Consider the following 12,363-nt stretch of genomic DNA (forward strand, 5'->3'; position numbering starts at 1 on the left):
ACTAGGAGGATCCATGACATGTCATACCATATTCCGGGCTACCAACACAAATCATACAGGATTGCCACCACGAGTCCAAAATTGTGGATGCTACCTTTTGGAGGAATTATTATGATTCGCAAGATGTTATGCTGGTGATAACATCAAATTACAACATTAGTTATCCTCACGGTACAACCATAAGTACCCAGGTAATGGGTTTCGAAGTGTTAACATAAGGTACACATGTGATTGAACCTAAACAATTTGGTAATAGATACAGAGTGTCAGAAGTATTATACATTCCACTATATAGCTGTTTCGTCATTCTTCCCTCATTGTTGATCATAGGGGACCAAGCATTTAGAAATTATAATTGTTCTAAACTACTGTTGAAGCAGAAGGGGAGTACATGAACCACCTAATGATATGTTTTTTGAAAAATAGATGAGTACTGGTTCCTGTCAAATCAATGACGGTACAGAAGCCTTATGAACATTTTAGAACATAGACTGCAAATTAGATTTGTGTCTTTATACAAATATCAAAATGTACACAGATCGATTCTCCGTCAACGTTACCAAATTCTGTTTGATATCGTTAACTACAGTCGGTTTAGTGTGAAAATTACAAAACGTGTTATCATCACAGTAGAACACAAATATCAAGTTTATTTTTATTATTAAACTCTATGCATCCTGTATAACAATGGTAGAAAATAAACTGAATCACTTTTATGTACAACAGTATTGATTCTTAAAATACTGCTAAAATAACAAATATACTTGAAATGACAGTCTTTTAATAAGCACATTATGTTCATCTCACATGTAGAATCAATTATATAAAAGGACCTTTTATACAACATTATAATCGTATTAGCAATTACTTCTACAACAATGATCAATATACAAAGGGAGCTATTGTTTGACACACATATAGACCGCCAATCTGGCCAAGTATTGATGTTGATAGACGTATCTTAAACGTAAGAGAGGACAATATGAACATGAATTCTCGTAAACAGGATATAAGGAAATGCGTTTATTGAATTATACCTCAATGGAGTCGTATCACAAATCAAGAATTCTATAATACAGATATGGTATAGTGTTGCCGTATGCTCTGTCTCGGTGCTCACATTCATATGTGTATACAGGATATTAAAGAAAAACAACCTATCATAGAAAGATCATTATAGGTTAAATATGTACACTTCATTACTATCTAGGAATCCGTGACTGTCCATCGGATATAGATACATAAATGTCATAAACACAGACACGATCGTTTACAAACTTATCTTGTTACTTTGTCGTTTGACTTCGGCAACATTTCTAGGGTCGTTGTACCGAATAGACTGTGTGGGTGGTTCTTGGTACTGTACATTAATGGTAGATGAATTAGAACGATTCTCTGAGGTGTATGTGTGGTTGTTCTCGTATAGCCACTAGATCTCCTTTGCTGAGAGGTATACAATAGACAGTTTTTCCAGTTTAAATGTGACAATCCTGGTGAACCTGAATCACGGTATAGAAAACGAGCCGCTCTCCTGTGCTCCACATCAATATTTCGAATATTATTGAATCCTATATCACGCTAACATACGTTGGTAAAACCTGATCTTTGGTGGACGTGCACGATTATTCTGGTGATTTAAAGAGCTGGTGTTATTTGCTCTCTTTTGTCAACTTGCCTATGTGGTTTAAACAGCTTAAGTGTTCTGCTATCTCAGCCTTTAAGTGTTTTGATGACTTCACTGTTGCGAACAGAGTGATTTGCACGCTGTACATTTGCAGGTATTTCCAAAAAGCAAGCGAAAACATTTAGTGTAAAATGTACATTCCAACGTGTATTGATACGTGGATTTATTATGCGCTCGTGTCTGCTTGCTTGTAGTGCGAAACATATAGTAATTACATGGGGTGCAACCAAGCATATTTTGTGTCATTTTTTAGACACTTTGATTGGCTAATACTAGATCCACATCAAATAACAGTAATTCAGTAAATCAATTATTATCATTGCTATTATAGTGTGCCTCCTAACGCTTGATGCTTGGGACAAGCATAAGAAGATATTGTTTGATATACGATAATTCTTAATACAGCGAACACCTTGAAGCGTATCGTCGATTTCCCCATATCACACAACGTATATCATCTCTCTGTAACCTTGGTTTTGCATAGTATATTCCAATTTCTATAGCAATACAAGAATCATGCACATGGCATCTACAGTTCATAGATTTACGTTTATATTTTCTAAGTAAAGGACTATTGAAAACGAAATTTCATTAAAACGATCAACACCTCTTGCCTCTTGTAGACGCTGAGTTCTGAGTTCGGTAACTGTGATTAATTCATCACTTGAAAAATGCTCAGCAAATCCCAGGGTTCCAAAACCAAGGACCAAACATCGCAGTCGAGAAAATATATCCAATTCCTCTTGCAACTACGGTAAGTGGACCCAAAATGTGACACTTGTGAGAAGTAAAAATGTAGGTGTATGGCATGGGATTTAAAGCTTTTATCTGAAATAACGAATAATTCCGATAAACAAGTCGCAGAATATATCATCAAGATGGACTAGCCTCAGTGAAACGACTGTAAAATACAGACTTTAATATGCGTTACTGTGGCTCTATCAATTTTGAGAGTAGTATATAAACGAAATAATACCAAATAGAAAACATAATCGACAGATATGACACATACATCACAAAAGACGATGGTTAGTATATACTGGTATCAGTTAATGATATGTTAAAAAAGAGTTCGAACAGTCTCGTCCTATGATTGTTTACTGTTAAAAACATATTTTTATTCAAATGATACGGCGATATCTCCCAACTCGGTCACCAGGATTGATCAGTTATTACACAACCAGTCGGATGTGCTATCTCAAATACGTTTTCTGTAAGGTATAGTAGGACGAGGTAAAAGGAAAGAACGGAATACCATCGCTCCATCATCCATCACTACAAGCATCATTATCGCTTACAACGAGACGTCAGATAGGTAATTATATATTCAAAATCTAGTAGATTATCATCCACAGTCAAACTCATACAGTATGATGACATTGTTTTTCATATAACAATGCACGTTCTAAAAAAAAACAGTTTTCAAATTCGCGGGTGTTATATGTTATATTTTACTAAACGTGGATTCACACTTGCGTACCTAGCTGGTAGCGACATGACTTATATCTTACTCTATTCAAAAGGAAATGCTTTATTTGTTTGCTGTTTGTTTCTTCTTGTTAGAGGAAGGTGAGTTAACAAATAGAAATAGATTTACGGTGAAAGATACCATCCTTTTATTTCCTGTTCTTGCTATTGATAAGTATTTTTTATGACTTTGAACATGAGATGATGTCTACAATTTTAAGTTGGAAGCATTCTCAGGAGTTGGGGGTCAAAAATTGTACAACTGATAGTACTGACCATCTTCGGTTGAAAGACGATGCCGCAAAAAAAATGTTATACAGCATTTCATTGACCATCTGGAAGTATGGAAATGAATAGCAAAACTATTTGGTTGCAAGTATTACACATAATGGGGATTTAATAATGAACAAGTTTGGAGATTAGACCCCCGGGAGGCAAAGAAAGGTTACCTGAGCAATATGCTTTATATGGTCTGCTCTAGAATATACAAAAACCTACATTGTATGGGATGGATATTTACCATATCTAAGGTAGAAGGGTCATGGACATTTACAAATGAAGGGATCAAGGGGGAAATGAGACGGGGTTGAAGAGCAAGGTAAAATGATGCGTCAATCTCTTATTAAACGACTACTTCTCTGCAGCTATGAGAAGAAAATCAACCATGAAATGGAGGAATTTCAGGTTATAAACATTCAAAATTGTAAATAAGGGAGGGACTGACACCGGCCCCCATCCCCAAAACCCCTGGTGTCTTTATCATAACTTTGAAACTGCTGAATTCCCCATCCGATACCACATATATCAAAATTTGGCATGAAATGAAGTCCACGAGCAGGCCATCAGAATTTAGAAGGCGAGCTATCTCCTGATTCAGTTTAAAGGACGACAGTTAGTATAAGTTGAAATAAATTTTTTTATAGTTGTTGTAAGATAAATATAGTTTATACTTATCCGTCTTAACCCATGTTAGTTCAGCAGGTTTAACCTACCTGTTCTCTATGTAAACGCAGTAGACTTTATCCGTCTGTTTGATATATTAGCTAAGTAGGTTTAATCCGTCGTTTGCAATTTAATCTCTGTAGACTTAACCTGGTTTTGGACATAAAAGATAAGTGGATTTCCACGTCTGTTTGTAATGTTAACCTGCCTGTTTGCTATGTAAGCTTAGCAGGCTAAACCATTCTGTTGCTAGGCTAGCTCAGTTGGTTTAACCCTTGTTGTATATCCGTTATGATAGCTTAATGGGCCGCTTGGATTACCATAGAATATCTGTGAAGCTATCAATAAACAGTGAGATACGTTATTTTATATAACTGGAAATGTTGTTATTATAAACTTTGTAAGTGACATCTTATCTGAACATAGTCATTATGATAAATCACCGAATATGGCTGTTTTGGTGTCAGTTGTAATGTTTAATGGGGGATAGCACATTCTGTTGCTGATTTGAGTTAAAGGTTGATGTGCTTTCACAAATTCACAATGCAAATTTTATTAAAGGACATATTGTGTAAGCATCTTTTAATTCTGTTGATATGTTTTATATTAAAAACAAATACGGCTATATTACCGCCCTAAAAATCTTTGCCGAGTTGTTTTAACCAATAATAAATCAGACACACACATATACACTAACACCTATATACACATACATAATTTGTAATCTTTTGTAATGTAAAACATTTTTTTTTTACTTTTACCCTATCTAGGCCTCGAACCTAAGACCTCAGGCACCAACTTGCCTAGCAGGTACAATATGTAGTTTTGGCAATGTTGGTCGTCCTCATGAAAAGATGTGATGGTACTGCATTGCTCAACAGCCCAATAATCTCGAAATTATCGTAGTGACAAGTCGTCTATGGATAATCTGAATACCGGAATCGCAATGTATTAAATATTAAAGGAAATGTATCGCACAAATATATTGAAGACAAAATGAAATAACGATAGATGGCTTATGTTAAACTTTCGACTGAACATCCACTGATGTGCCTTTTCTGAACACTGCTTTTTTTCAGAATTGAGAAGTGTTCCGTCATGTTCGAAAATGAATTACTAGTGTGCTGTCACAGTTGAATTTTGGTCTATATCTCTTTTGGCGAAGAAAAACAGATTTAAACAAGTACTAATTGTAATAGGGGAACATTACCGATGTCCCCCAACCCCCACAGTTATGTTCGCAGTGCAAAAATAGACCTACATATGACATTTGATCAAAATCGACCATCATTTAATTTCGACCAATCCGAGGCCGTAGCGGCCTATGCCGTTGAATTCGAGGTACCCTAATACCCATATATACCCATTTTCAACAAATTCGAACTATATCTTAATTTCGACCAATCATAAGCCTCCGTGTGGTTGCTATGGTAACGAAACCAATGCAGTTGAATTCCCAGTCCCCTAATTCCCCTATATACCAATTTTCATCTAAATCGAACAGTATTTAAATTTCGACTAATCAGAGGCTGTGGCGGCCATCTTTGATGACCGGTCGGAAAATGAAAGGTCATTTGCACACACCCTTTGAAGGCGGAATAATAAAAATAAGAAGAAGAGGAAGAAGAAGGAGAACAAGAAGAAACGGAGTAAAACCAATAAGTCCTTAAATATGTGCATCAAAGAGTTGCTCCTTACCATTTTCAAGTATATGGTAAAAATCTCATGATAATCACTTTACTGTGATCATGTAACATCACAAGATTTGAATAGGCTTTTTTTAGATTTGTATATCTCCATGCATATTGTTTTTTTTTATAAAACAATATATATATATAACTTATATGTTTTTTTCAATATTTTTGTGACGTTTTGTGACAAAAGTAAGCAGCGGTGTTTTTGATATATATATTTTTTATTTATTTTCTATTTGTATCAGTTGATGATACCGCAAGCACTGTAACCTTATAACCTATCGGGTATATCTTCTCTGCGTCAATTTTAGCTTGAATTTTAGCAACATTCTACGCATTTGGACAAATAGTAATTTATACAAGATTTAATTTTAAAATGTATACATGTTAGTTTTTTTCTGTTTTAAATGAAATGTTCCAAATGTTTTGAAACATTGATTTCACATCAAAATCAAATTTAGCATACATTCTAGCATTGTGTTTCAGATCCTCCTAGCCATTGGACCTTAGCGAACTTTTCATCTCGTGTTACGAGCTGGTATGTACAATCCTACGATTCATATGAATTCGTCACAGACAGAACAATGCCTTTGACGACGCTACTTCTGTTGTTGTAAATGCAATATTGCGTGTATGTAACACGAGTGTACTGGTGTATGTAACACGAGTGTACTGGTGTATGTAACACGAGTGTACTGGTGCATGTAACACGAGTGTACTGGTGCATGCCTTTTGTTTATTCATACCTTTTGTCGTAAGTCTGGGCTGCTTGACTCTCTTGAGTGGCACTTTGTTAAAAGCAAATTAAGGCAAATTTATCACGATGTGTATGTAATCAAGGTAGCATTATACAGACATGCTGAATAGTTTATATTCTACAAGCATCAGTTATCAGCTCAATGTGGGGAAGGTTCATGCCATGCCTAGCTTCCAATTTCTTGAGGGTGGACACATTCCACGATCTTCACAATGTGGCAATGCTTATAATGTGATTTATTTTTTTGAATGTCAATGAAATATCAGAGCACAGTACATTTGTTATATATTTTCTTTTAAATTAAATGCAAGTTTCATATATTTTGACTGATGGGTAATTTATGCAGTTCAGTTAATTTTGAAGTAAAGGATTTCACAACAAAATGCATACAGTCAATAATAAAGCGATAAGCACAACTATAGCAAAGATGAAATCCTCCTCGTCATATGTCTCAATGAACTTTAAATTTCAAGTTACTGGCTTGTATGTTTAATACATGTACTACCTGGCTATTCTTATGAATTAGTCCTCTTTGAAAAGAATCTTTCCAATTGTAAAGGTTTAACACGTTACATTTAGAAATAAGTTATCAGTATACAGACGTACAAAGTAGTAAATAATTACTGATGATAGTGTGTATATGTAGTTTGCATCTCATTTGTGTTTATCTGTATTACTTATTATAAAACTTTTTTGTTTTAACTGGTACGCCTATATTCGTAGTCATTCTAATTACTTCCTTCCTTTTTGTAGGGACGTCTTTCACCTCGGGACATGGCGAAAGGTAAACCCCAACTAAATATCTTGAGTCTTCATATTGAAATTATAATATCTTGTAGTGAGACTTTTTGGAATGTAAGTGAAATTCTCAATTTATTTTGGAATGTAAATACTGTATGGTCATAGGGATTAATGCCATGTCCTAGTTTATTTAGCGACTTTGAATGGACGCCGGCTTGTTTCTTGTCTCGGGAAACAACCTTATCAATTTGGGGAAAAAATAAAGATGAACATTTTCACGCTTTAGCAATATGCAATGTTTAGCTAGTAGTCCAAGCATGTATTGGAATATCTTAATAGTTTACAACAATTGACACTTTCGAAATAGATTTAAAATGTTTCTTCTAAAAGCAGTGCATATATGCATGTACAAGTTCAGTTTGAAAATTGACCAGTTTCGTTTATCAATCTAGATGGCATCCATGCGAATCTCTTGACACAAACAATCCTTTTTGCTTATTTACTTGAGAAATATGTAATTAAATAATCAGTAACATACATAGCAGTAAAAAAATCGATACCAATATCTTAACTGCTTCTGTTGAAATGTTATATGAGCTTAAACACCCACTGTTACGTCATACATAAAACATGTAGAAAGTTGACATTATCAAATCCTGAGTGCCTTCTTTGTTTGTTGTATTTCCTATTTCATAAAGAGGTCACTGATTTAAGGCGATTTTCTGGCAGTGTCGAAATTGGTCCTAGGGAAAAGCTTCGTTTCAGTCTGGAACAAATCCGACGATTGTTTGAAAAGACTTTAACAGCTATTGAAACAGGCATCGAGAGGATCCTGCATGCTCATCGGTTAAAAGGAGCTGAATACATATTGCTGGTTGGCAAATTCTCGGAGTGTAAACTTGTGCAAAGCGCCATCAGGAAAAGGTTCCCTCAGAAGAAAGTTATCGTGCCATGTCAACTAAGCTTGGCTGTTGTTGAAGGGGCAGCTCTCTTCATTTTCATTTCAAAGACAATGAAAAGCGAAGCGCGATGTACTTATGGTGTTCAACACTGGCCAAAGTTTGACAAAACTCGACATCCGTTAGACAAGCTGGTGGTGATTGACGGGGTCATTCGATGCAAAGATGTTTTTTTCAAATACATCGAAAGGGGTGAACAGATTCCTGAAAACCGAAGGATATCACATGTGTGTACACTGTTTACCTCCAGCTCCGGCACAGTAGAGTGTACAGTGTACGCCTCGTGTCAACCCGAACCTAAGTTTACCGACGACGAGGACTGTGCCTCCCTGGGAGTGATGCAGACATCCTTCACTTTCGACAGGAAGAAGGCGATGATGGAGATAGAACAAACCCTTATCTTCGGTAGGACATGCATCACTTTACAGGCAATAAACATGGAGACTGGACAGGTCTGTGAAACACAGATGGAATATATGTAAGTACATACAAAAATGTAATATTCCTTATGTCAATTTTCAGTGCAATTTTGTCTAAATATAGCACATAGGTCTACTTTGAAAAACTCCTTTTTGATTCACCCCATCATATAATAAGTTAACACTTACATTCCACTCTTTTCATACAACCCGTTTTTTTGATAAACTATATACTTTTTATTCTAACAATGGAGTTAAAGACTTATCTGGTTAACGTAAACTCTCGGAAAAAAAAAATTTGTCTATCTCTCTATTTCAGGTAAATGCAATAGGAGGTTGAGTTCACGAAAGGAGGTGACCGGTCTCGACCCAAACGCAATTGTGTACATAATATATTTTCTGACAGAAGACGCCTTATCCCCCTGTCTGTCGTTTTGTGTCCGTGTTGATGCAACTAGTGAACGTCTCTCTGCATTTGCTTGTCGAATGTACAAGAAATGTTTTCCGTGACAAGGAAGCTTAAACATTTGAAAATATCATATTTACTGATGTAGGTCATAGGTCCAACGACACAGAAAACTGTTGATATAGCCGCGTACGTAGTATGGATGTTATATCATGACGATATTTGCATTCTGTTCAGGTCCGTATTTATATGTGTGTATTCTTCATAAACAATTTCTTCCTCTCATGTAAAGCGCTTTAACATTAAGGGGGTCAAATCTTCGCGGTTTCGATCTGTAAGCAAATAAATGGGATTTTAATTTAATGACAGGTCATCAAAAGCTAGGTATAACTGATTTTCTAACAGAAACATTTCTGTTGTTTGTGCTTGAAAACTTTCCCCATACCGCCAATAAAGTGGAAATATTAATCCCGAAATATAAGCGTTATACAGTATTCAAGTGGCAGACAGGACAAACGTAATACCGTGCAATTATCAGTTGTAAATATTATTTCGGTAGTTGTTGTGCTAGTGTTCACTCTGTTTTATTGGTTATTAAAATAACAAGCATTTGCACGAATCATCAAACAGTTTCTTAAGATGTTTATATAAGTTCATATCCTAAAATAAACGATTGACTCTTTTTCTACTGTGTCTGTATTAAAAAAATGATATACTGCAAAAACCACATATCGCTTAGGTGTCTGACAATATTTCCGAATAATTTCGTAGAATGATTTGTGTTATATATCAAGATATTCTAAAAGGATAATAATAAAACAAACAAACTTTATGTTTGGGTTTTTTGTAAGTCAAGATAAAGGTATGAAAATATTTTCGGATTATTATTTTAAAACGTATCCTCTAACTTGTAAAATTTTGATTAATTAGAACTTCGTTAGCCCTAAAAAATGTATTGATTAATGTATATGCTAATTGTATTAATTGTTTATCTATGTACTGTAAAGCGCTTGAGAGTGGCTTATGTTAGCTAGATAGGGCGCAATATCAAATGTTGAATATTTATTTATTTATTTAAGAAATTCCAATCACAGATACAAATGAATAACAGTATAATGAATCAGGACAAATCGCGAATATTTTAGGCACGACGATGAACATTTTACAACAAAACCATTATTATTAATGAATGGCAACATGATTGCAGCCCCGATACGAAAAACAAAAGATAAAACGTCTGCTATATATTCAAAACTATTTGTTAGTCATCTTCTTCATTTAAAAATGGAAAAAAAATAATAAACTGAAATATGTTAAAGAGAAATTGGAAGTCTACTATATCGACCCATTTTACTATATCATACAGTCATGTCATAAATATTATACAATATTACACATGTGTAAAAAAAATCTAAAGGTGCTGCGATGGGTCAAAACCGTGGGAACCTATTCCTACGCCACTAAAGTTACTACTTTTATTACCTATACTTCGTGATCCTTTTATAGTTATTTTGAATTAATTTGAAATGCGTATTTTGTTTTTTTTATTTATTTTTATTATTGCATTTTAAACTCTTCATTATTTAAAAAAAAAAGGTGAAAAATAAGTCTGAAACTACAATAGTATGAACGTAGTACATTGGGTTTTAAATAAATAATCAGACGAGAACACATAATTGTGTTTTAAATTGTTTTTCCAAAATAATGAATGTTATGTGATAAATAGAATCTTACATTCGTGTCTATGTCATGTTAAATTTATTATACTCGTTCAATAGTTTGATATGACTCTCACATGAAGGCTCCTCTTATATCAAATTATTGAACTTGTTTAATAAATTCAATGACATGGTCACTCATGAAAGATCCTCTATTTATCGGGCGGATCGTCCTAAACATTTTACAGATTCCTTTGTCAAAGCTGTCGTTATTTCTTCAATACTTATGTATCTATTTAAGTAATGCTTAGCCATCAGGCATTTCTTTGTTCGTTTCCAGTGCCTACATTTGTTCATATTGTCGTTATTACTTATGAGACCTATATATACTAGTATACATATCAGATATGACACAAAGAGGTCCTTGGTAACAGAGAGCTTTTAAGTTAAACGTGTGGAAAACATTGGGTGTGTAGTTAATTTCAACTTAATGTTTTAAAGTGTATAGAAGAAATATTTTATTTAAAAGAAACGAAATGTTAGGTATTTTTAAACTTTCATGCAAACAGTTTTTCAGAAGCAGTACTGTTCTGAAATTGGGTCACTCTATCTGTCCACTCTCAATACGTATTTGGAAATAGTCCTAAGAATGTTTTCAATATTGTTAAGTTTTCAAGCTAAAATATATTTTGATGATATACCTTATATAAATGTCTATGAGCAATTTAACCTACCTAGTCTGGGGTGTAGACGGTAATACTTAGACACTGTTTTTACTTTTTAAATGTGTGACTATAGCCTCTTAGTTCTTATCTCATTGTTTATACTTTTATCATATACCAGGACGAATTCTTGGATCTAGGACAAAGTGTGAAAAATTTGTTTTACAACCCATTTTGAAGATATTTTCATCAGAAGCTAAAACAGTTTAAACTATAATAAATACTTGTAGTTTAGATATTATGTGCTACACTCAGTCAAGGTTTCCGGAACAGGTGAAAGGCAAACCTTTTTAGCCGCTTACTGTTCAACAATGTACTGTTGTTGTTGTTTAACTTGTATTTATATCTATATTATACTACACATGTTATTACCAATCTTATAATTATTTGACCCATGGGTCTGTTAAATAGCTATAAAGACATTATGAAGAACAAACGTCGGACGTATGATTTCGTCCAACATAACAGTTGTTTTGTTGTTTTCTATTTTTAGCAGTTTGTTAGAACTTTTCGAGACAAATCATCTCGTGACACCAAGTTAAATTATAGCGAAAATTCCCGAATGGTTTACGATTTGATGTCTGACGGAGCTAATACCTATAGAAAACACGACCTTATTCTTGCAAAATTGACTGTTCAATCATTTGGTACAGTAATACAGTTTATGTAAAATGCACTATGAGTTAAAGGAAACCACCCAGACATATCAAATGGACGTCAATATAAGGTTTGATGCGCACCTTATTAACATTTATTAGCGTTTGTGACACAGCTCCATCAAACTTATATGAAACATGCACTACGAAATATGTTTGAATGAAATTGCAATTTATAGCATAATCAATGTTAAAATGATGTAAAATGAAGTATTATAATCCTTAGATAAGCCTCCTGTGGTAGTCATTACGTCTGCC

General features: G+C 34.3%; 1 protein-coding gene across 1 annotated transcript; it reads left to right on the forward strand.

The window, feature by feature from the left end:
* The first annotated feature begins 5,305 nt into the window (after window positions 1-5,305).
* On the forward strand, window positions 5,306-9,977 carry LOC110442164 (heat shock 70 kDa protein 12A-like). The gene is made up of 4 exons (XM_021485634.1): window positions 5,306-5,434; window positions 7,298-7,328; window positions 7,984-8,722; window positions 8,983-9,977. The coding sequence occupies exons 1-4, from the start codon at window positions 5,306-5,308 to the stop codon at window positions 8,984-8,986; spliced, it is 903 nt and encodes a 300-aa protein (XP_021341309.1). The 3' UTR covers window positions 8,987-9,977.
* Window positions 9,978-12,363: the final 2,386 nt, after the last annotated feature.

Source organism: Mizuhopecten yessoensis, unplaced genomic scaffold (assembly GCF_002113885.1).
Source record: "Mizuhopecten yessoensis strain PY_sf001 unplaced genomic scaffold, ASM211388v2 scaffold716221, whole genome shotgun sequence".
Lineage (NCBI taxonomy): Eukaryota > Metazoa > Mollusca > Bivalvia > Pectinida > Pectinidae > Mizuhopecten > Mizuhopecten yessoensis.

Coding starts and splice junctions, on each gene's coding strand:
- LOC110442164 (XM_021485634.1), top strand. CDS start 5,306: ATGTCCCCCAACCCCCACAGTTATGTTCGCAGTGCAAAAATAGACCTA. Junction 5,435..7,297: donor CCTATGCCGTTGAATTCGAG/GTACCCTAATAC, acceptor TCCTTTTTGTAG/GGACGTCTTTCACCTCGGGA. Junction 7,329..7,983: donor ACCTCGGGACATGGCGAAAG/GTAAACCCCAAC, acceptor TATTTCATAAAG/AGGTCACTGATTTAAGGCGA.